The sequence below is a fragment of the Malus sylvestris genome, chromosome 10, assembly GCF_916048215.2.
Source record: "Malus sylvestris chromosome 10, drMalSylv7.2, whole genome shotgun sequence".
Classification (NCBI taxonomy): Eukaryota; Viridiplantae; Streptophyta; class Magnoliopsida; order Rosales; family Rosaceae; genus Malus; species Malus sylvestris.
In genome coordinates, this window is record NC_062269.1 from 37,497,979 (window position 1) to 37,522,089 (window position 24,111).

Consider the following 24,111-nt stretch of genomic DNA (forward strand, 5'->3'; position numbering starts at 1 on the left):
GGGAAGAGAGAGAGAGACAGAGATACAGAGAGAGAGATGGGGAACAATTTCTTTTCGTTCTTTAAGATAGAGAACAATATATATTATATACTTGTATTCAGTCAACATGTCCACAACTGGAAAATTATTTACAACGGTCTCTCTTCCCTCTCAACACTCATACAACACAAACCCCAGTTGGAAAAATAGCGCACGAACAATTTAGCCGGACTGAGCGAAACCAACGTGTATCAAACAATCTCTCCTTCCTCCCCATCCTCGTACAGCATTGATTCATCATCGTTGTCGTCTCCTGAATATTCAGGCTTTACAAATAGACCTAGCTGCTCCAAAGGTGATGGGGGATGTGATCCACCGAAACCCCCCGACCCACGATTAAAGTTGAGAATAGGAGCAAATACGGATAACCCTGTAAATCTTCCAAGTTCCTCTAGGATCTTCAAGCTTGTCTCAACCTCAACTGTTCGCTTCATCTGGACAAGAGATTATATTAAATTAAGACCACAAAGGCGAAATAAGAGACCACATTCATGCAAGAACCCAAAAAAACTTTAAAACAAAGGTCAACCTTCTCTAGTGCATTTCGAGCTTCTTTTCTTTTTCTTTCCCGTTGCTGCTTCAACTCATTCTCGGCTCTCATTCGTGTGGCAGCTTCAGCAGTTCTTATTTCAGCTTCGATCCTTGCTTTCTCTGCATTTATATAGTCAGCTTAAGATCGTCAATTATAGGTAGGTGGCAACAGGTTTAACGAGGAGATATTTTCTACGACTCATGTAGTGTAGCATCTTAAAAAAAAAAAAAGTAACCATATGATTATTACTAACTGAGATGTTAAAATGATTTTCCAAACAGACGGATCATCTACTTAAAACCGAGCACTTTCTCATTGGCTGCATTTGTGTAAAATAAACAATCTCCCAACCCAGAATGATGCAGCCGAATAAAGGAAGAAACAAAACTAGCATTGCTAGAAAATCAAAACTAGATTCTTTTGGCAAAAAACAAGATATTTACCTTCACGCTGCTTCCTCTCCAATCTTGCCCTTTCCTGCTGCATCTTAAGTGGATCACTTCTGTCATCCTGGATGTAAGGAGGAAACACTGGATAAGCAAACCCAAATGCTAAAAAATTATCAAACAACCTAATAAAGTGAAAATGTTCTAACACAAAATCCAACAATCTCTACATGATCTTGCTAAAAAAATGAAGCTTACATGATCTAGGAGTTTCTGCTGTTGAGCTTTCCAAATAGTGTCTGCAAAGCGGCTCTTTAGCATTGCAGCACGGAGAGCCCTTTTGGGTGACATTTGAACATCAAAATGAGAAGTGCTCCATCCTGAAAGAAATGAGAAAGATCACCAATTCAGTAAGTCCAAATATGCCAAGCTAAATAGTCAATGGTCAGACTTAAGTTTTGATATTGCTGGTGAATAAACTGACCTTCTCCAGAAGCAGAATCCAATGCTGGAGTTGTAAGCTGAGGACTGGAACATATGTTTTCCCCATCCAAAGCACTTACATCCCCTTCATATTTGCAACATCAATCTGGATCAGATCACTAAAAATAACTAACTGGTTAAATATCCTAATATAACAAGATGCTGCGTCATCTCACCATCAGATTCTGGATCTGATTTGCTCGTCTGGGATGTTGACAAGCTTTTTGCTTGACAATCCTATAATTGAATAAAAAGCTCCAATTACTGCTAAAACATAAAAGTCCTGATGAATAGTGTCAAGAATAACAGAAACATCGCCATACATACCAGTCTGGATACATTAGAATTAGACCAACCGTGCTCCCTGCCCATTGACCTTTCAGAAGATTTGTCTGAACCAAAAGAATAAAGAAATAAATCCATCGTTCAACTGGATATTATATAGCAGCAAATGAAAAGATCATCTAACCACTTAAGGACGTAAGGGTTGAGTCACTAGAATGCCTGCATTGACATGCAATGTTTCCGCATGAACCACATTTTAAGCAAACCAGGCTTGATGGCTGCTTTGCATTAATGCCTGAAGCTTGTTTATAGCCACTATCGGTGCTTGTATTTAAGTACTTCGATGACAATTTGGGCTTAGAATTCTGAGCTGTTTTAGAAAGCTCCGCCTATAAACAAAATATACATACATTACTCAGGTAGAAAAGGAAAATGCTCTTTAACAGTGTCAGTCAATAAATAATCTAAAAAATAAAAGTGTACACAGCATTCAAGCCACCATCTATTAGCTGACATGCTTAAAACTCCAATTTTATTTGTTTTTTGCAGCAATTCAGTATGCATTATTGTAAACATAAGAAAATCACAATTTCATGACTATCACTTACCTCAGCATCAGTTGCACCAACAGGGACTCTTACCTTCTCTTCGCATGGAATAGACCTCTTGACCACCAACCTATTTTGCAAGGGAGGAGTGTTGCAGGGATTCTGTCTCACACAAGTAACTTTCTTAATTTGCCCACTCGAAGATTTCCCAGATTCAACCTTTGAGCTTCCATGACTCAATTTCTCATCTAAAAGACCCCATCTCATCTCAAAAATCCTATTCAGGTTTTCTGCCATATGATGAAAAGGATTTCCAGGAGGATTATAGAGCATGGCATTAGAAAAAGTCAGCCTGACATCGCCAGCAAACTCTTCAGCGCTGAAGTACAAATCTTTCTGCAGCTTTGCTTTTACCGTGCCCAAATCCATAGGATGAGAGATGATGTGGAAGTAATCAGGGATTCTCAGCTTCACAGGATCAACTGGTTCATTGAAAGGCCAGCTTTCCTTGTTATTCATCAGTGTTTTGAGAATCGTTGAACATTGCACCTTCACTCTACGATCAATCTTCATCTTCTTCTCTTTCTGACCCTCAAGATCCCCCGAGGGTTCACGCTTCTTAAAACCCGGAAGTGAAGATTTTGACATTGAGCTGACCTCCCTGAGTGAGGCTAGGTGCCCATAGTCATGTGAGTGACTCCTAGAATAATTAGAATCAGCTTCTATTTTTTTCCCGGGATCAGCTTCAATTCTTTTGCAGGCAAATTTAATCTTCAGCTTGTTGCTCGACAGCATGGTTTTAGTGGTAATCATGGTAACGAATTGCGTGAACTCAAGATCAACAAAGCCGGAACTTCAAGTTCTTTGACAAAATTGTATGGCCTCCTAATACACAATAACACTAGGAAGACCAGTGCCCTCTCACAATAAAGGCATGAAAATCACCACCATGTGCAGTAAAAAACTGCAGAAAATCAGCGGCGAATAATTTTACGAATGTACAACAAGTGCACAGTAACTAATTATACAGTAAAACTTTGAAGAAAACAGAAACACCTAGTATGTAGATAAACCCCTCCACCTTTTTCCAAAAACTTTCAATTGAAGTCTTCAAAATTATCGAATTCAATAACTATAATTAAGGATTGTATCCAAATACTACATAAAAGTAATTTACAGAACTTCAACATCAAATTAACCAAGCATCAAACCCAAGACAAATCGGTTGACTTCCAAACTAGCCGTGAACGAATAAATCAAGTCATTGACATAATAACGCAATTATGCCCCAAATACAACATAATTACCAAACCCCCAAAAACATAAAACACCAAAAACTCGCACGCAGATTAATCCAGCCGCCGAAAAAAGAAAAACCCAGAAACGAAAAGCAACAAGGAAGAAAACCCAAATCAAAACTACAACTAAAAACGTAAAGAAACATATCGGGAAATCATGAGGCCAGGGATCGAAGAAGAACTCACCGAAATCGAGTCGAAAGCAGAGAGCAAAACAACCGAGAGATCGTGCGCCGCGGCGCGAACGAGAGGGCTTTTCAGCCCCCTCGTGGATTCCGGGATACGATGCGGGACTAGGGTTTAAGAGTGGGAGAGTGAGAGGAGGAGAGAGAAGAGGGGGGAGGGGGGTGGAGAGCGAGTGAGGTGAAATATATCGAGTGTGAGGGGTTAGGGTTTCTCTTCTCACTCGATCTCCCAAATCTCAATACAGCTAGGATTTTTATTTTTATTTTTAATTTTAAATACGCGTAGACTTGGGTTGATGGGAATCGTGGGATCTTTCTGCGCGATATTTACTAGATTCACCCTTGCCATTTGGTGAAATTACCTATTTACCATTGGACTTCCCTTGTTTCGGGTGGAAAAAATTTCCGAAAATTCCGAACCGAACAAAAAAAAACTCAATCCCAAACCAAAAATTTCCCAAACCGAAATTTCTGAAATTTTCGAGATGCTATCCCGAACCGATCCTGAAATTTTGATATAGAATTCGAGATTGGCTTCTCAATATTTCGGAAATCTCATACCGAACCGAAAATATATAATATTAATTATTATATATATATTTATACATATATATTATATATATTACTTTTATAATTGATGCTAGTAGTTTCTAATTCATGCTCCGCAACCTGGAATGCCCTATACCTTGTATATTTTTCATGTTCTATTTGATATTCGTTTGAATTTTATTATTGATGCTGTCATGGCTGATGATTTCAGAAGGCTTGATTATTTTGTCTCTCAACAGATTGCAAAAAGGGTTTAATTAATTTGAATTTTGACTCTGATAAAAACAGTCAGGCATGCTAGTTTTAGATTAAATGGTAGTGTGAATGAAATGACATTCCTAGTTCATGAATGTGTTCTTGAATTATATATTTGAACAACAATTCAAAATTTCATATTTAAATTTGGGATTCCCGATTTGTCGGGAAATCCCAAAAATATTTCGGGATTCCTGAAATTTGGAATTCCCGAAAATTTGGTTTGGAATTGGTCTTCAAATTCTCGTCCCTAAAAATTTCGGTTTGGAATTCGGGATACTAGTTTCGGCATGGTATCTCATACCGAACCACCCCTAGTTTCTCATGAGTTCATAGTAGGGATGAAATTTTTTGTCAAATTACCGTACCAACCGAATTGCCAACTGTATTATACTTATTTTGTGTCAATCGGTAATGGTACGGTATTGTACCAAACCAAAAATTTTTGGTACAATATTGGTATTTGATACCATTATCATAGTATTACCGTACCGTACTGAAAAATATAATAATATATAACTATATATATCTAATATTTCACTTTTTGAAGTTCAATGCCTCAATCTTTTACAAGTTCAATGTCTCCAAATACTTCTACATCTCAAGTTTGAAAATTTGATAAATGAATTTCACTTTTTGAAGTTTGGTTCCAATTTTCAGTTGGTTTGAAACTTTAACTTTTATTTGGATTGTAAGCTTAATTTTCATCATAAATATTGATAGCATCATTTAACTTAATATGTGTGTAAATTGTGAATTGTGAATGATAGATGAATTTAGACTACAATATATAAGATAAAGGTACCAAAAAAAAAATATTCAAACCCAAAAAGTGGCCCAAAACAAAATGACAATTACCTGCCAACCAAATTATTTGCCAATACCGAACTTCGGTATACCGAAAGTTTTGTACGGTAATAGTAATAAATTTTATTAAACCAAAAATTTGGTATGGTAATTAATGTCAGCAGTTTTGAACGGGTGTAAATAAATTTTATCGAACCATCAACATGACGACACATGTTTTCAAGTATTTCCAAATGAAGTCAAATGATTGATTCAGAACACAACAATTTCAGTATTCTCGTTTCATGCAAGTCTTCCTCGTCAATAACATCTCAAACTCCCAATCAGAAAACCTTCACTGCTAACAAAATAAATTGAAACAGAAAAGCAACTGCTAGAAAGATGCAAATTGAAACGTAAAAATAAGATCAAAGGTGAAGGCTCCAAGTTTAACATAAATCTAACAAAAAATTCTTCCATATTTGCTTAAAAGCTCCAACAACAAAAGTAACATAACAGTACAACCAAAACAATGCATTTAAAACAGAGATGTTCCCTTCCCCTTCTTGTCTCCACCGATTTCAAAGTGCTTGCACCTCTGCAGAAAGAAACCAGTGCAACGTTGGACATTATCGAAAATGTAGAGTATAAACAAAACGAAGCAATTTGCACCATAACACTAACCTTGATCGGGTGCTGGGATACATGTTTGCATCCCTGGCACTGGAGCCTCAACACAATCTTCTTTGTAGTCTTTGCCTGTTTATCAATGTCAAAGTCATCAAATTTAAATTCAAATAACCAGACAGTAAACAAATCAATATCCCAAAACGACAACCACCGACGAATTAATCTGATTGGGAGCAAAATCAAATGTATACCTTCTTGTGGAAGACTGGCTTTGTCTGTCCACCATAACCAGACTGCTTGCGATCGTAACGACGCTTTCCCTGAGCAGCAAGACTATCCTTGCCCTTCTTGTATTGTGTAACCTTGTGCAAGGTGTGCTTCTTGCACTCCTTGCTCTTGCAGTAGGTCTTCTTGGTCTTGGGAACGTTCACCTGAAAATTTGAATACGGGTTAAGATCCATATGCCAACGAATCAAACCGAAAAGCAAAATACAAAGTCAATTATGAAATCTGACCAAAACCAGCTTCTGTATGCTTTCAAACAAATCAAACAGAAAATGAAATATGTAATCTTTCGAGCACACAGTTACCGTAAACTTTTAAAAGAAATCGAACAAAACATCGGAATAGATAATCGATTACAAATCTGATTAAAACCCAGTTACAGTAAGGTTCCTAACAAATCAAACACCAAAACAAAATTGAAAACAAACTAACAATCTAATGAAAACCCAGGTATTGTAATCATCATAAAAGATAAATTACTAACAAAACGGATTTATGCAATCTGATAAGAACCCAAATTGCAGTATGAAGCATACGAACAAAATTAGTAAACAATAGCAAAGCCCTAAACTATCAACAAAACCAGATTAAACCCATAAATTTAAACCGAAAATGAATCATTAAAGCTTGTTTAAGCTAAAAAATACCCAGAAAATAAAACGAAATTGCTACAACCCCTTCCAATCAAATTCACGATTAAATTTCTCAGGAATTATTGCATAAACAGATCCGAAACAAAAACTACGAGAACTAAGCTGAAAGTATATCTGCGTTAGAGAAGAAGAAGAGTGAGAAAGAGAGAGAGAGAGAGAGACATACCATGGTGGATGCCGCGGCGTCGGTACAGAAATGAGCAGCTGAAGTTTGTTACAAGAACCCTAGAGGGCTTCGGACTGGTTTGAGTTGGATTTTATACTTGATGGGATGGGCTTTTGTTCGGCTACAATTTTTCTCATTTTTTAAACGGGCTGGGCTGCCTTTAGTGTTTTATTAAATTGGGCTTTTAATGAAATGTTTGAACTGTTATCATATATATATCATCACTAAAACACACGATTTTCTTATGTTAAGCCTCATTTGGTTTTAGAGTCGCCACTAATATTGCTGTCTGGTATTCCTCGAGATTTTAAGTTTGATTTTCGTGAATGTTGTGTCTTTGTTTTATAGCTTCTTAGATGTATTTGTTGGTACAAGGTTTTGTTGGTGTATAGTACAAAGCCGTTGATTCAATCCAAATTTTCTAATTGGAATGTTAGTAGTTCTAGGCCTTAATTTTCGTGTTTAACAAAACGAGCTCGAACCTAAGCGCTTTGAGTTTTGAGGTCTTAGTTTGGATCTGATTGTCTTTGTTTGGTAATTTGGATTTTGTATTACTAAATATTATAGTTAATAAGAAAACCCGCTCGCAATGGAAAAGAAAACCTCCTAAACCATCCATATGTTATATTCTAATTGATTCTGAGTTACAAAAGCCTTTTCCCAATGCAAGGTAAGAAGGGCGTTTTTCTAAAAGGATTTGGCTGTGAAAAGCCCTAAAAGTATAAAAGAAAAGTGACGAAAAGTTCAAAAAAAAATTCCTTTTAATGAAAAACTTTTTTTAATTGTATAATGAATAGTACCAGAAAAATATATAAATGTGATTTTTCGTTAAAAATGAATAGTACCGAGAGTGTTTTGTTAAAACTCCCAAAGTATAATGCTAGAGTTTGTTCAAATATAAGTAGAATTAGTTATTATCATTTAGTACTAAGGTCTGATGATATTCCATTTCACTTTGAAGTGAGAGATTTTAAGTTCGAATCTCGTGGATAACGAATTCGATACCAAATTAGGCTGCTCATTGGGTGGCAAAGTTAAATGTAGCTTGGGAGGCTTTGAATTCACTTGCACAAAAGTATGGAGAACGTCAAAGTTCTAACATGCGTTGCAGGCAATTCTTCTGGAGCTGGGTTTGCTCTCCAATTGGGGATGGAATTAGCCAAACAAGAAATATACGTGGAAACTCATGCATTCAATCCACCATGTGTTTCGCTACCAAGATCACCAGCGAGCTGTTTTGAGGAAACAAATCATTTTCCTCCTATACCAATTTTATCAGGCCTCGATAATCTTGGTGTAGGTTTTGGACGATGGGTGCCTAACATTTATTCAAACAAGAGTGAATCTTTGTGCTGCTCTTGTGCCGACCATTCTAAAGAAATGGAAGGAAGCAATGCCTGTCAGGAGAATGTGCATTTTCCAACACCTCTAATATTTGGCAAAGTAGGCGTGAGGATGTTTGAGACATCAGAGGAAAACCAAAATTTTATGGTAGCTCACCTGTTAGCACAGTGGTGGATGGATGATTTGGAACTTCAAACTTTCTCCCCTGAGATCATCAGCAGGAAGTTGACACCCGTCGCCTAAGATCCTTAGATCTCCAAAGTCTGAGTGACTCTAAACAAAACTTTCTGCAAATTTGAGATGCTATTTTGTATATTTTAGCTAGGAGTTTGCTATTACGGCGAAGAAGTTTATATAGATGCACTGATGTAGAAAAAAATCAATGCCTTTCCGATTAAATTACAAATCCGGAAGGCAATCTTTCCTCTTGGCAGCTGAAAGAAAACATTTTTTCACTTGATTTTACTGTATTTGAGTATTAAGGATGCCAATCCGTTCGTCAGGCGTACGAAACTATCAACGGTTCTCTTAAGGCATCTCCAGATACATTGTTGTAGTAGGAGTACAGAGCCAATTGGACAAGCCCTAAAATTGTTCCAATACCATTTGGGATCTGCATCCAAAGTATAATTTGAAGAGGATCAACACAAGTTCCGAAATTCGTATTTAAAATGTAAACATCTTGATGCAGAAAACATAACACTTACATAGAGGAAAAGGGTCTTTCTTGAACACTCCATATGCAGAGAAAGAGAGACTCATCAGAAAAGTCGCGAGAGAAAGATTGAATGGCATGAACTCAACACTCCTTGTTTTGATCACCAGTTTCTGAAAAAAGGTACACGCGAAACCATATGAGCGAGGATAAATTGCACTGTCCAAAACCTACGAGCGAGAAATTGCAAGTGCAAACCTACTATGATAAACAGCGGCGAAGCAAACATTGAGATGAGCGAAGCAACACTCAAGTATCTGACAAACGTTTGCCTCTCATCGTAGTCTAAAAGTCCCAAGCTCACAAAGACAACGAACGCGAACACAACAAAAATTGCCGCTATCAATCCCATCATCCTCAGCTGCAAAATAATTAACATTTTCAAGAACAGTCATGCAAAGTTGTAAAAGCGATTTGATATCGATAAGAGCAGGTAGAATTGGGAGAAAATATCACCTTAATCGCTCTTTCAGTGTATCTAATGAACATGCTCAAGTAGACTAACTGGAAAACCGCCACGACTGAATTGACTGTAGCCACCAGTATAATACCAGTCTTGACTACAGGCAAGCCATACCAGGAGCATATCAAGCAGTTCAAAAGTGCATATATGTAAGGCAATCCAGAAAATTGTTCTGTTGACTTGGTTATGACAATTCTCTTAAATGTTGGTCTGGAAAACAAAATATCGTGATACGATCATAATCAAGACCAATATTTCATGAATTTTCACTTTTTCTTCATAAATTTTTTAAGCAACTTACATTGGTGACAGAAACAACACAAAGGCAAAGACATTCCCTGCAGTTGACAAGGATAGGTGTTAGAATGGAAAATAAATTTGGCAATCTGAGACATTCTTGTCCTTTGTCTAGATGCATAGCCATGCATTGCCAGCTGATTTTTATGCATCTTTTTTTTTAAAATCCGATATTCTAAATTAACTCTAATTTATAGGAAAAGAAGATTTGAACTCGGATGTAAGTAGCAGGCATATCGCCCTAGTTAACTAGCCTAACCCCATATATGCATCTTAAGCATATGCATTTTCTTCACAAATCAACATTTCAAAAACATTCAATCACCACAACAGTATCTTATAAAGTCATTCAACAGAATTCATAGTTTTGCTTCCTCAAAAAACATAAAATTATGAATTTACCCCTGCACCGAAGTCCCGATTTCAATTTCCCTTTCCTCCTGTATCGCTTGTATAAAAAAAATAGAAGAAGTATAATATGGTGTTTAGATGAAGAATGGTACCTGCAATGTCGGTAGCAGTACTCTAACCTAAATAAACAGAAGACAATCCAGTCAGCAACATCAATCTATATGAATTATCAAAAACACTGCTCAGAAAATGTATGTCTACTCCACACAACACAGAAGCTATTTCTCTCTCTTCTCCTTCTCTCTCTCCTCTTTATCTATCTTGTAACTTTGTATATTAATGGTCCAAAAGGGAAGGCTTTTTCTTAATGTATATACTACTACTTACAGAGGAACCCAGAGAACCTGCACCATCTATTATTTACTACCAACTTTTTGAGACTTTTTGAACGAGCCACGGAAAGCTTTTGTTGAACTAAGAATATCCGATTATGTTTGTTGATGCAAAAAATCCGGAGGATCTTGAACCAACGTAAATCCGATCATGAATCACACAAACGCTCAAGAACACAAAGATGTATCGTGGTTCACCCCAAAATTTGGGCTACGTCCACACTGATGTTGATTATGTATGTATGTATGGATTACAATAGATCGGCAAGGGAACTCTCTGTGGATGCAGCCCTTGCCATTTTGCTCTCTGTTTGGCTGAGAGGGTACTGCCCTCTATTGTTGTGAGGATTGAGTGTGAGATTGTTTCCTCCGAAGGTGAGGCTTTTCTAATGAGGGTGATAGAGAGTCCCTTTTATAGGATAAGGGCTCCCTCCCCTTTTACATTTGTCATGGGCTTAAGGATGAGGCCCAAAGACGAGGCCTAATATATGGTACCAACAGGAGTCCCCCAAGTCTTCAGTCAAAAGAGTATTTTGGCTGGAGACTTTAATCCAATCCATGTCCAGGCCGAAGTGGCTAGATGTCTTGAACCAGTACTTAACCTAAGGCAATGCTCAACATAAAACAATATTCAGCTAGATGTATCACACGTTACGAGATTGCTCGGTTGGAGGCGATGCTCATTGCGAGGCTGCTCGGCTAGAGGCTATGCTCGCGGCAAGGCGGTTGCTCGATTAGAGGCGATGCTCGTTGCGAGGCTGCTCGGCTAGAGGCTATGCTCGCTATGAGGCGGCTCGGCTCGTGGTATTCCTCATTGCAAGTATTTACTTTATGTCGACATGCACTCAGTATGAGTTAATTCTCGACATGACTCGGATCCACTTGTTGGGTTAGACAAGAGATCACTATTCGAACTAAATATTTGTCACCATAAGCATGTGGCCCATCAGTCTATAAGTTGGTAGACTTCTTTAATCAGCAACAGTGTTGATCAATGGATCTGATTGCTCAATAATTCCTGACAATAAATGACAGTATAAGTATGACCGTATAATGAATAAATCAAATTGACAAAGTTTGTCAAGGCAAAATATTGTACCATGTGCCTTCTGTAAATAAATAATTTATTCGATCGTGTGGTAAATCACATGTTGTATAAGTGACATAGTTTAATGACAATCACAATACTCTAGGTCAATAAATATTGTATAATAAAGTTTTATCCTACCACTTTAAATAATGAAGTCATGAATGATTAAAGATGCAATAATAAAATATTAATTAATAAAATAATTGTAAGGAAGATTGCAGACTAGCGTTTGTAAAGCATATGCCCATTGTAAAGCAAATCAAACTGGGAACGTACTATATAGGTGTGATAGAAATGATGTGGCCTCATTATGCATATTGTAAAGCATCAACCAACACAAAATAATAATAAACTATTAAATAAACAAATGATAATTTTAAACAAATCAACCCAAAGTTAAAGTGTTTATGTTTTTCCACGTTGGTGGTCAACAGTTGCAGATTGTTGGTGCGCATTACGCCTACTTGAGAGTTTTACTTTTTCCTTTCTCTTTATTTTTCTTTCTTTTGGCAGATGGCAAACAATAATAAAATAATTAATAATAAAAAACTTATCTTCTTCGTTGCAACCCAATCAGGTTGGGAAGAGGACCACTGCAGATCTAAGCATCATTGTCGTGACGCCATGTTGTACTGATGCACAGTCAATATGTCTGTAGCCATTCTTGACTTCAGCAATGACAGCTTGACCGACCACACTTGGTTCATCATTTCCATGTTTTAAGACCAACATATGGGATCTTAGCTCTCGTATTCATATCAAAATACAAAGTTTCATATTTGTTTTCGCCCATCTTCTTCATCCTTTAGGCATAAACCATTGCCCTGTGGTAGTGCTCCTTCATTCTCAACCCTAGGTTGGGAATCCTCTCAAAGAGCTCAAATGCCACCTTGGCATTCATTGTGGGACCCAGGAGCATCAGGGAGCCTTGGTGTAGATCCATCATTGAGTTCACCAGGCTTGTAGGTCTGCACACAACACCTGCAATAATATCAGCACTGCCGCTAATAAACTTGGAAATGCTGTCAACAATAACATCAGCACCAAGTTTCACCGGAGAGAGAATTATGAGAGAAAACGTGTTGTCCACCACAACCGTGACCCCCTTTTCGTGGCCGATACGGCTGAGCTCCGGTATGTTGGCGACGGTGAGAGTTGGGTTCGACATGCCTTCGAAATAGAGTACCTTGGTCTTCTCGACCTCAATAGTATTCCTCATTATGTTCATGTCGTTGATGTCCACAAACGTCGTCGTTATGTTGCATGCCCTGGGGAATAAGTGGGACATAACGGCGTGGGTCCCTCCGTAAACGGTTTTTGAGGCTACGATGTGTTCCCCGTTGCTGTCAAGCTGGAGCAGGACGAAGGATATGGTTGACATCCTTGAGGACGTGCAGTAGGCGGCCTCTATGCCCTCGAGGACTGCCATATGGGGACTGAGATTGAGCACGGTAGGGTTAAAGTGGCGGCTGTAAATGAAGAAGTCGCGGTCGGCACCCAGCTCGTCGAAGAACATTTTGCGAAGAGTCTTGGGATCCATCACGGTGAACGTGGCGGAGGCCTCAATCGACATGTTGACACCACCGTGTTCACCAAACTCATGGCGAGCATTGGCTAATGCCGCAGCTGGGTCTTCCCAGGCTGCAGCTGCAGCCGATGACAACAACATGGACTTTTTGACGGAGTTGTTTGTGCTTTGGGTTTGGGTTTTTGCAGATTCACAGTGGCTATTGTGGTGAGGTTTCACAATAGTGAGATGAAAAAATGAAAGATAACCGACATAGCTTTTCGTGTCGTTTCCCACAGACGGCGCCAAATGTTGATGCACAAAATCCGGATGATCTTGGACCAACGTAAATCCGGTCGTGAATCACATAAACACTCAAGAACACAAAGATGTATTGTAGTTCACCCCCAATGTTTGGACTACGTCCACACTGATGTTGATTATGTATGTATGTATGGATTACAATAGATCGGCAATGGAGCTCTCTGTGGATGCAGCCCTTGCCATTTTGCTCTCTGTTTGGCTGAGAGGGTACTGCCCTCTATTGTTGTGAGGATTGAGTGTGAGACTGTTTCCTCCGAATGTGAGGCTTTTCTAATGATGGTGAGGGAGAGTCCATTTTATAGGATAAGGGCTCCCTCCCCTTTTACATTTGTCATTAGCTTAGGGATGAGACCCAAAAACGAGGCCCAATATATGGTACCAACAATGTTAAACTTCTAAGTTCTAATTAAGCCAATATAGCGTTCCAAATGATGGGAAATTGGGAACCGTTAGTACTCCAAGTTAGCCAAATGCAACTATAATGCATACATTTATATACTGAACAAACGACGTGGTATTTTCAAAAAACGTATGACAGTTCAACCACACAAAAGAGCTATAATATTCAATGTCATTCAGGTTTAAGGGTCGAACCTTACAATATGTTTTAGTCCAATAATTTTTCACTCCCTTTTGACAAGAATAAAAAAACTTAAGTGATAGATTCGATAGCCTCCACTCGTGTCTTAACGTCACTGATAGTCAATTAAAAACACTGATTGCGACATCACATTGGTAGCCTTTACTCGTATCCTAGCTTGTCTGAGAGCTAAATTTGCCTTAATTATCTGTCTCTTGCCTTTAGCTTTCCTCAAATTAGTGTCTGCCATTTCAAGAGTTTGTTGAATTTCTTGTGGATCAATGTCTCTATCCTTCTCTGCATCATTTACTAAAAACCCGTAATCTCATTATTGCGTATTCTAGCAAAACCACTCATCGGAGCCATTGTTGACAATTGATCGTTAAAGCGTATTTTCAAATACCCATACCTACAGCTGTGGCAATATATATATCCTTCGGCTATATAAAAATATGAAGACTCATCCCACGCCATCACTCATCAATTGGTTGATATTTTTATGTGTTTGTTTGTCACTTGTATATACGTTGTATTGGTTGTAATCACGTGTCGTATAATATATATATATATATATATATATAGCCGAAGGATTCATGGTACCATATTTTTATACAATTTTTTCATATATGATTTTAGGGATCCATTACGTTATGTATTTTAGTGATCTGAATAGTTTATCGTTTATATTTTCTCTCAAATATCATGTCTACCAAAATCATGCAAATTTGAAATCATATAACCGTTAGATTAAGAGTTTAGGATTTCTTTGTAAAACCGTATTCGTTCATTTCCTTCAATACAAAAGAATGTTTTAACGATTTTGAATTTGTCTAATTTTTTGCAATGATGGTTTATGAATGATGTTTTAAAAGATAAACTTCGAATCGTATTATTAAAATAACATAAAAATTAGAACCCACAAAAATGTGTATAAAAAAATAATGTCACGAATCTGTCCCATATTTTTATTCTCATCTCATCTTTTAAATTAATGAATATTCGGTCGAATATTGGAATATGCAGAAGGGTTTCTTATTGTCAATAATTTTGCTTTTTTCGGTAGGTTAATTAATTTGATTGGGACAACAAACAATAGAATGGATGTCTTGATCAACTTTTATTTTTTATAATTTTATACATAGCTCCAATCAGATTAAGTGTTCACACTTGAAACTTATGTATATGAAAACAAAAATGAACCTCAGAACCTTCCTCGTCCTCATGTTAATTGGTACCTGAACATATTTTTACAAGAGAAAAAGAGGGTGCTAGTTGTACTTTTGCAACTAATTACAAGTAACAATGGTTCGAAACCTCATGTGAAAGAATTGGGTATGCAAGTTGTGAAAATGGCATGCAAGATTCACACTCTCAACACGCTTTTTACGTGTGACAAATTTTTAAGTCTAATACGACCATAAAACCAATTGGGAAAGTCATTTATTTCTTCAAATTGAATTGGTCAAACCACTATGAAACTTGTGTTCTTCTGTGTTTGCTTTTGCTTGGTGTTTTGGTATTTTCTTTGTGGTTGGTTTGATTATTTGCTCATCATAGTTCATTAATAACAAAATCCACAAAGGCATTCGTACACCGTTCATATATATATATATATATATATATATATATATATATATATATATATATATATGTCACATCCCGGTCCAGGTCTACACCACATTATCCGGGCTCCCACCACATCCCGAGCTCGACTCAGCCGTAGCACGATATTGTTCGCTTTGGGCCCCGACCACGCCCTCACGGTTTTGTTTATGGGAACTCACACGAGAACTTCTCAGTGGGTCATCTATCATGGGAATGCTCTCGCGCGAACTCGTTTAATTTCAGAGTTCCTACGTAACCCAAAGTCAGTGAGCTCCCAAACAGAGGCGGAGCCACAATGGGGTCAATGGGGTCGCACGACCCCTTGGAAGCCATGGAAATAACCTTAGAGGTCCCTTGGAGTTGCTGGTTCGACCCCTTGGAGCTATTGGTGCGACCTCTTGGAGCTGCACACCACTTGTTCGATGGAATGTTTAAAAGAAGAAATAAGGCAGCCTTGCAGGTTGAAGAAGAAGGAGCCCACGCGGGCCTTTTTTTTTTAAACAACCTGGGCAAAACGACATCGTTTTGGGCCAGGTCTGAAAAGAAAAAAAAAAGGCAGCTCTCTTCTTCTTTCACAGATCCGACTCCCCCATTCCAAAACCCTCAATTTTCTTTTGTTTTCTCCTCCTCCAACCCTAAGTTCCAAACTCAGTCCCCCCCCCCCCCCAAAACCCTCAACTCCATCTCCTCCCTTGATGCCGCCATTGAGGTGCCGCGCTGTGGTGGTGGTGGTGCCGCGCCAGCTCTCTTTATATTTGCTCATTGACATTGTTATTGTGAAATTTCACAATTCAAGTAAGTTCTAAACCCTATGTATAATGTATGATATATTTAATTTAATTGAAACCTAATTCATATTTATTTTGATTATATTGGTGATTTGATTATATTGTGAGTTTTTATTTTCATTATTTTGTATATGTAGAATATATTTAATTTAATTGAAATTCAATTCATATTTATTTTGATTATATTGATGGTTTGTTTATATTGTGAGTTTTTATTTTCATTATTTTGTATATGTAGAATATCTTTAATTTAATTGAAATCCAATTCATATTTATTTTGATTATGTTGATGGTTTGTGTATATTGTGAGTTTTTATTTTCATTATTTTGTATATGTAGAATATATTTAATTTAATTGAAATCCAATTCATATTTATTTTGATTATGTTGATGGTTTGTTTATATTGTGAGTATTTATTTTAAATATTTTGTATATGTAGAATTATTATGGAACGGTTTTTTAAGAGAAAATCATCATCGGGTTCGGGTAGTTCGAATAATGTTGAGAGTTAAAATGCTGTTGGTAGTTCAAGAACTCCAAGTTCAAGACAAAGTCAGTTAGATGATGTTTTGGGTAATCTTCAAGCGGATCCTAGATTAAGAATTCAAATGATAGATTATGATGCTAATATGAGAGATGAAGTCCGAAGATCATATCTACATAAAGGACCTTGTCAACCTAGAGGTCATAATTTCCCAATAACTAATATGTTGGGAATTAATCGACACTTCATTCCCCAATGGTTTGATGAGTTTGATTGGTTGGAGTATAGTATATCTAAAGATGCGGCATTTTGTCTATATTGCTATCTCTTTAAAACCAATTTTGAACAAGTGGGTAGTGAAGCTTTCACTAGATATGGATTTAAGACTTGGAAGAAAGGGAGAGAAATATTTAAGATGCATGTTGGACCGGTTGGGAGTGTTCATAATAAGGCTAGAGAAGCTACTACAAATTTGATGAATCAAGCTACACATATTGAAACAGCAGTGAGCAAACACTCCGACCAAGCTCGTAAGGCTTATCGCACATGCTTGAATGCATCAATCAAGTGCACTAAGTTTTTATTGCGACAAGGTCTTGCTTTTCGTGGTCATGATGAAAGTGCCACTTCAAGCAATAGGGGAAATTACTTGGAGCTATTGCAATTTTTTGCAGATAATGATGATAAAGTTAGAGAAGTTGTGATGGAAAATGCTCCGGGGAATCTCAAATTACTAGCTCCTTCCATTCAAAAAGAAATTGTGAATTCATGTGCCCTTGAAACACTTGATGCTATCATGGATGGTCTAAAAGATAGATTCTTTTCAATAAGTGGATGAAGCACGTGATGTGTCGGTGAAAGAGCAAATGGCTATGATGTTGCGTTATGTGGATGACAACGGGCATGTAATTGAAAGATTTGTGGGTATCCAACATGTTACCGACACTACTTCAAGTTCACTAAAGGATGCTATTAACACATTCTTTTCTCGCAACGGTTTGAGCATCTCCAAGTTACGAGGACAAGGTTATGATGGTGCTAGCAATATGAGAGGTGAGTTGAATGACCTTAAAACAAAGATATTGAGAAAACAACATTGTGCATATTATGTTCATTGCTTTGCACACCAACTTCAACTAGCTCTTATTGCCGTGGCAAAGAAGAATATAGACATTGCCTCTTTTTTTGTAACGGCTAATAGTGTGGTTAATCATGTTGGAGCATCTTGTAAGCGGCGTGATTTACTTAGACAACAACTTCAAGAAGAGCTTGTGATAGCTTTTGAAAATGATTGTCTTATAACGGGACGAGGCTTAAATCAAGAAACAAGTCTCAAACGTGCCGGTGACACACGATGAAACTCACACTATGGTACCTTGATTAGCATCATTTCCATGTTTTCATCCGTGGTTCATGTGTTTCAAATGATTATTGATGATAATCCCAATGAAAGTGCGGGTGAAGCAAATAAGTTAATGAGAGACATACGTACTTTTGAGTTTGTGTTTCACCTTTTCTTGATGAAAGTCATATTGGGACTCACAAATGATTTGTCACAAGCATTGCAAAGGAAAGATCAAGAAATTGTGAATGCAATGGCTTTAGTGAAATCATGCAGGGAAAAGCTACATTGGATGAAGAATAATGGGTTCGATGCATTGGTTGATGAAGTATCTTCTTTTTGTGAAAAACAACATATTGATGTTCCTAACATGGAAGAGGCATTTATACTTCCAGGGAGGTCAAGGCGTAATGCTCCAATAAAGACAAATCGTCATCATTATCGTGTAGAGCTCTTCATTTATGTCATTGATGAGCAAATTACGGAGTTAGATGATCGCTTTAATGAGGTAAATACTGAGTTGCTTATTTGTTTGGCATGTTTGAGTCCGAAAGATTCATTTGTAGCTTTTGATAAACCAAAGTTACTTCGTCTTGCTCAATTTTATCCTCAAGACTTTTCGGATGAAGATCTATTGGCACTTGAAGATCAACTTGAGATTTATATTCATTATGTGTGTTCCAGTAGTGATTTCTCTCAATTGGAAGGGATTGGTGATCTTGCAAAAAAAATGGTGGAGACAAGGATGCATCAAGTATTCAATTATGTATATTTGCTCATTACATTGTCTTTAGTTTTACCAGTTGCAACTGCTTCAGTGGAGAGAGTATTTTCTGTCATGAATATTGTTAAGGGTCCACTTAGGAACAAAATGGAAGATCAATGGTTGAGTGATAGCTTGCTTGTTTATATTGAGAGAGATATTTTTGCTTGTATTGAAAATGAAGCTATAATGCTTCGTTTTCAAAATATGAAACCTCGTCGTGGACAATTATAGCTTGTAATATTGTTTCCGTTATGAATTATGAATGAAAGTACTATGATTTCATTTTCAATATGTTTTTCCATCCTAAATTTTTATTTGGACTTTTACACTAAGACTCCTTGTGGTAAGATTTCTGGCTCCGCCACTGCTCCCAAAAGGTCTCGTGCTAGGTAGAGATGAGAATATACATATAAGGCTTACATGATCCTCACCCCTGGACGATGTGAGATCTTACAATATATGTATCTAAGATTATAAAGAAATCTAAACGGCTTGGAATGCAATACAAGTTTACAAATAATACATCAGATTCACTCTTAGAATGTATGAAAGATACATTTACCTAATAGACCAGTGTTACACAAGATTTACTTCCCTGATAGATCTCTGTACATGACCTATTCTTACTAATGTCTCTCAAGGAGAACCCTCACTTTCCAGTTCCAGTTAGCTTCTAAGGAAATGTTTCTCGGACAAAAAGGTAGTAACTTAAAGTATAAATTGAACAATATTTTACACCAAAAATAAAAGGATTTGCACACTTAAATGAGAAATTTTTCCTCAAAATCTGATACAGTTCTCTAACTGTAACATTTTATACACAACGACGTATAGTTAGAAGAAACTGATGACATTTCTCCAAAATAAATTTTGTACTGAAGGCCATGCATTTCTCCAAAGGAAATTCGGTCACGGATATTCAGCTATCAATGGTTCTTCTTCTTCGTCCGTGTCTTCTTTAGATGAATTGTTGTAGTGGCAGTACAGAATCAACTGTACAAATGCTAAAAGTGTGCCAATACCATTTGGCATCTGCATCCAAAATTGAAGAAATAAACAAAATGTTATGTAATGCAAGTGTGATGTGGTTGATTGCGAAGGAGATTAAACCACGTTTTAGGATGCGATTTGGACCAGGAAATGAGAATGTCGAGTAGGTGCTACAATGAGCAAGATTATATCTGTTGAAATTTTGGATTGAAGGAAACATAGTACTTACGTAGAGAAAAGGGTCCATCTTGAACACTCCGTATGTAGTGAATGAGAAACTCACTAAGAAAGTTGCAAAAGAAAGATTAAATGGCATGAACTCAACGCTTTTTGTTTTGATCACCAAATTCTGAAAAAGGTACATGTGAAACCACATCAGTGAGAACAAATTCAACCGTCTAAGAGCAATCTGAGTGAGGATCATTCAACACAAACTTACAATGACAATCAATGGCGAACCATACATGAAAATTAGTGAAGCAATACTCAAGTATCCGACGAATAATTGCCTTCCATTGTAGTCGAAACAACTTAAGCTGACAAAGACAATGGATGCAAATATAACAAAAACTGCAATTAACAATGCCAACATCCTTATCTGCGATAAACATTTTAAAGAACAACACATAGTCAGCAATGCAGAGTTGTAAAAGGCATTTTAATAAGAAGAGACAGGTGATTACCTTAACCGCTCTTTCGGCGTAAGAAATGAAAATGCTCAAGTAGACTAACTGGAAAACAGTCCCAACTGAATTGACTGTAGCCACCAGTATAATGCCACTCTTCACTATAGGCATTCCATACCAACAACATATCAAGCAATTCAAAAGGCCATATATGTAAGGCATTCCAGAAAACTGTTCTGTTGACCTGTTTCTGATAATTCTGTTAAATGTTGACCTGCAATTAGAACATCAAAGATTCAACAATTAGTGGGGAAGTGTACAATCTTGCATATTAATTCTGTGCGGGAAGCGAAGATTTTCATAAATCTCCATTTGTGGCAAAAATCTGTCGAGCAACTTACATTGGTGACAGATACAATCCAAAGGCAAAGAGATTCCCTGCAGTTGACAGAGATTGGTGTTAGAATGTTTCTTGCACATCTACTCTTATTTGTGAATGGCTGAAACTTTCCTGGGTGTAGTAATCCATATTTGATTCGTTAAGCTAACTCGTTATATGATTTGGATCGTGAACAGATTTTTATCGGATTAAGAAAACAAGTCCATATTCTAATAATTACACGGGATTCAGATCAAAATCCGATTCATTGAAAGGTCTACATAAAAGGCATCTTCAACAGCTTGTAAATATATCCTGCAATCTGAAACATCTATGTTGTGCATAATATATGAATTTCTATTCAGATTCCAAATATACTAAGCAAAGCCAGACAACATATGAACTTTTCACCTTAAACTAAGAATTCGATCAAGGTAAAGTTATTGATCCAAAAGAATATAATATAAAGTCATTCAAAAAAGAATTCATAGTTGTGCTTTATGAAACGCAGAAACCTGCATCTAACTAAAGCATATAATGGAAGAAGTACAAAGACACAGATTATATGGTGCAGAAACAAAGAAGGTTACCGAGAACGCCGGCGGCATCAGTGAAAGTTTGATAAACAGAAGACAGTTCAGTTGACAACATCGATCTATCAATTATCAATACCACCGCTTGTATATATTCAGACTTTGCAAACTAATACAATACCAAGAAAGCAGAAGCTCCCCCTCTTCTCTCTGTTTCTATTTTGTAGCTTTGTACATTATGGACCAAAAGGGAGACTTTTATTTATATACTCAAAAGATCTGGGACCATGTGTTATTTTAGTTACCACTGTTGAGAGTACTATCAATCCGATTTGTGTTGTCCTACGTGTGAAATCTAATGGATACACGTGTTTCACATCATTTGACTTGTGTTGTTCACGTGTTAGGCTTGAAAATTCGCTACATGTGAGAGGACATGTTGAGAGTATCAATCTCAAATTGGAAAAATGAGGAACCTTGCATGTGCAGCGTGCTTATAAACAGTTGGACTATATTTCATATTACCATTTAACTTTACAGTGAAATTTCAACTTTTTTCAACTATCAACCCTTTGAGATTTTTTAATTCTTTACAAAAAAAATTCTTCAATAGCCAATAGGCCAGCACGCCCAGAACGCCACAACAAAACCATGTAGCCACCAAAACAAGCCTAGTCATAACCAATCATCCAACTAATTACAAATATATAAAGTCCTCTCATTCAATTACATGTTAAACTTGTAAGTTTCTAAGCCAAGATGGAATTTCAAATATGGTAAAGATTAAAAGTTAGTATTCCAATTTAGAATAATGCAAAGGCCTTATAATAAGAGTACTTGAGCGTTAATCAGTAAGTTAATAAATGAAGCTTCATTATGTCCAAAAAAATCAGTAAGTTAATAAATTTTGACCACTCATTTGGATCACCCCACGACGTCAACTGATGATTCAAATTTTTAAGTTGCGTTATAAAAAAATTAGCCAAATCATACATTTAGACTTCTACCTATGATCAAACAAATACAATACTTCCCTCAAATAATAATAAAAATTTCACAAAAACAATCAATTAATGAAACGTTTTCAATTGCTATAGGTGTATAAAGCCTTGTAAAAGCTCACTTATTTGTTTAAGGAGAACCAGAAACTTCACGACGTAAAAAAATAACAATTCGAACAAACGCAAACAAATGATTAGTCGTCAAATTCTACTTCAAACGTTTCGACCATTGGTTCTTTCACTACCCTTTGCTAGAACTTTCATCACTTTCAGGCAGCTGTTATATATATTCTGAATCTGTGACCCTATCAAATTGAGTACCGGATATAATATTGGAATGTGCACAAGTGCCTTTTTGTGGTCGGGTAAATTGAGTAGGACAACAAGAAGCACATGGAATCTTGATCAAATTTTCTTGGCCAGTAGTATCATTAATATATACACCTAATAAAATGTGGCCCCCAAGACCTCCTTCGTCCTCTCAATAAGTTAGTCAGTCGAGTTAACGTGAGAGAAAAAGACTGCTAAGAAAGTGTCCGACTCATATTATTGATCAAAGTAGGGTCCAAGGGGAACCAAGTGGTCTAAATATTGATCATGATTCATAATCATTTCAGGACCATTATTTAAGTTCAATGATTGCTTCTCTTTGCCGTCTCCAATAGTTCATTCTCTATGCAAAAACACAAATGCTAAGAGACACTCTGAACGTGAATTTTTTTTATAGATTTATTGTCATTCTACAATTTAACGTTTTTTTTTTATCAACATTATATAAGATTTGTGCTAAAAATACAAAGTGACAGAGAATTCATACCGAGTCTTATTTTTTAGAGAGTCTCTTTAGCATTTTTCTTGCAAAAATGAATATAGTGTGTGTTTCAAGTGGTAGTTTCATGCTAGTTCCCTAGTCACGTCCTTATTCTTCTTCCGGTCCTTCTTCCTAGTTCTTTAGACCATCTCCAAAATCTCCAAGGGAGATGTTAAATTTTGAACATAACATTTAAATTTTGACATCTTATGTGGCACTTTGACATCTTTTAAAGTTTTGATGTCCAACCTATGTCAAATTAAATTATTATTTTATATTTTGTAAAATAAATTATTAAACTAATTAAATTTAATAAATGATATTTAAAGTTTAATCAGTAATCTGTTAACTTTTCTTGATTAAAAAGAAGAAAAAAGTAGGATAATTGCATCGGTCAACTCAACATTAATTATAATAAATGATTAAACTAAGTAAAAATTAATAAAATACATTTAATAATTAATAATAATAAAACATTTGAAGCTGTTGTCAAATTTGACATCAACCTTTTTTGCTACCAATCCATGTCATCGCCACATAGGATTTGGCATTTCGGTTGGAGAATATTAGTGTGGTCTTTACTGTTATAACTGATATGTACATTTTGACATCTCCTTTGGAGATGCTCTTAGGGCTGGTTTG

At 36.6% G+C, this 24,111-nt stretch overlaps 5 protein-coding genes across 6 annotated transcripts; all 5 read right to left on the bottom strand.

Annotated features, from left to right (window-relative positions):
• Positions 1-47: 47 nt before the first annotated feature.
• On the bottom strand, positions 48-3,996 carry LOC126586448 (transcription factor GTE12-like). Of its 2 annotated transcripts, none has more exons than XM_050251292.1 (10): positions 3,758-3,996; positions 2,367-3,237; positions 1,910-2,114; positions 1,768-1,832; positions 1,617-1,677; positions 1,442-1,525; positions 1,216-1,337; positions 1,015-1,081; positions 569-690; positions 48-473 (listed from the first exon to the last, which is right to left on the bottom strand). In XM_050251292.1, the coding sequence occupies exons 2-10, from the start codon at positions 3,084-3,086 to the stop codon at positions 231-233; spliced, it is 1,689 nt and encodes a 562-aa protein (XP_050107249.1). In that variant the 5' UTR covers positions 3,087-3,237; positions 3,758-3,996; the 3' UTR covers positions 48-230. The 2 variants fall into 2 exon arrangements, with proteins under 2 accessions (XP_050107249.1, XP_050107248.1); XM_050251291.1 differs by having other exon boundaries at positions 2,334-3,237; positions 3,758-3,995.
• Positions 3,997-5,749: 1,753 nt separating this feature from the next.
• LOC126587859 (60S ribosomal protein L44) lies at positions 5,750-7,193 on the bottom strand. The gene is made up of 4 exons (XM_050252941.1): positions 7,081-7,193; positions 6,228-6,407; positions 6,031-6,105; positions 5,750-5,944 (listed from the first exon to the last, which is right to left on the bottom strand). The coding sequence occupies exons 1-4, from the start codon at positions 7,081-7,083 to the stop codon at positions 5,885-5,887; spliced, it is 318 nt and encodes a 105-aa protein (XP_050108898.1). The 5' UTR covers positions 7,084-7,193; the 3' UTR covers positions 5,750-5,884.
• Positions 7,194-8,923: 1,730 nt separating this feature from the next.
• LOC126584529 (bidirectional sugar transporter SWEET2a-like) lies at positions 8,924-12,448 on the bottom strand. Its single transcript, XM_050248883.1, has 5 exons — positions 12,366-12,448; positions 9,596-9,812; positions 9,342-9,500; positions 9,121-9,252; positions 8,924-9,037 (listed from the first exon to the last, which is right to left on the bottom strand). Exons 1-5 carry the CDS (start codon positions 12,446-12,448, stop codon positions 8,924-8,926), a joined length of 705 nt encoding a protein of 234 aa, XP_050104840.1.
• An 89-nt stretch (positions 12,449-12,537) lies between these two features.
• On the bottom strand, positions 12,538-13,401 carry LOC126584530 (methionine gamma-lyase-like). The gene has a single exon (XM_050248884.1). The coding sequence runs from the start codon at positions 13,399-13,401 to the stop codon at positions 12,538-12,540; it is 864 nt and encodes a 287-aa protein (XP_050104841.1).
• Positions 13,402-19,638: 6,237 nt separating this feature from the next.
• Positions 19,639-21,892, bottom strand: LOC126586010 (bidirectional sugar transporter SWEET2a-like). Its single transcript, XM_050250673.1, has 6 exons — positions 21,715-21,892; positions 21,147-21,183; positions 20,803-21,019; positions 20,559-20,717; positions 20,349-20,468; positions 19,639-20,161 (listed from the first exon to the last, which is right to left on the bottom strand). Exons 1-6 carry the CDS (start codon positions 21,773-21,775, stop codon positions 20,039-20,041), a joined length of 717 nt encoding a protein of 238 aa, XP_050106630.1. The 5' UTR covers positions 21,776-21,892; the 3' UTR covers positions 19,639-20,038.
• Between the last annotated feature and the right edge of the window lie 2,219 nt (positions 21,893-24,111).

Bases quoted from the DNA above. Each gene is read 5' to 3' on its own strand.
- LOC126586448 (XM_050251291.1), bottom strand. From the start codon at position 3,086: ATGATTACCACTAAAACCATGCTGTCGAGCAACAAGCTGAAGATTAAA. The intron at 2,115-2,333 runs GTAAGTGATAGT...TTTTGTTTATAG, and splicing joins TTGGTGCAACTGATGCTGAG to GCGGAGCTTTCTAAAACAGC. The intron at 691-1,014 runs GTAAATATCTTG...ATATAAATGCAG, and splicing joins GGAGAGGAAGCAGCGTGAAG to AGAAAGCAAGGATCGAAGCT.
- LOC126587859 (XM_050252941.1), bottom strand. The intron at 6,106-6,227 runs GTATACATTTGA...ATTGATAAACAG, and splicing joins AGCCAGTCTTCCACAAGAAG to GCAAAGACTACAAAGAAGAT. The intron at 5,945-6,030 runs GTTAGTGTTATG...TTCTTTCTGCAG, and splicing joins TATCCCAGCACCCGATCAAG to AGGTGCAAGCACTTTGAAAT.
- LOC126584529 (XM_050248883.1), bottom strand. From the start codon at position 12,448: ATGGAAATGATGAACCAAGTGTGGTCGGTCAAGCTGTCATTGCTGAAG. The intron at 9,501-9,595 runs GTGATATTTTCT...ATTATTTTGCAG, and splicing joins ACACTGAAAGAGCGATTAAG to CTGAGGATGATGGGATTGAT. The intron at 9,038-9,120 runs GTTTTCTGCATC...CTTTGGATGCAG, and splicing joins TTCCTCTATGTAAGTGTTAT to ATCCCAAATGGTATTGGAAC.
- LOC126584530 (XM_050248884.1), bottom strand. From the start codon at position 13,401: ATGTTGTTGTCATCGGCTGCAGCTGCAGCCTGGGAAGACCCAGCTGCG.
- LOC126586010 (XM_050250673.1), bottom strand. From the start codon at position 21,775: ATGTTGTCAACTGAACTGTCTTCTGTTTATCAAACTTTCACTGATGCC. The intron at 21,184-21,714 runs GTAACCTTCTTT...TGTCAACTGCAG, and splicing joins TGATGCCGCCGGCGTTCTCG to GGAATCTCTTTGCCTTTGGA. The intron at 21,020-21,146 runs GTAAGTTGCTCG...TTCTAATTGCAG, and splicing joins GGATTGTATCTGTCACCAAT to GTCAACATTTAACAGAATTA.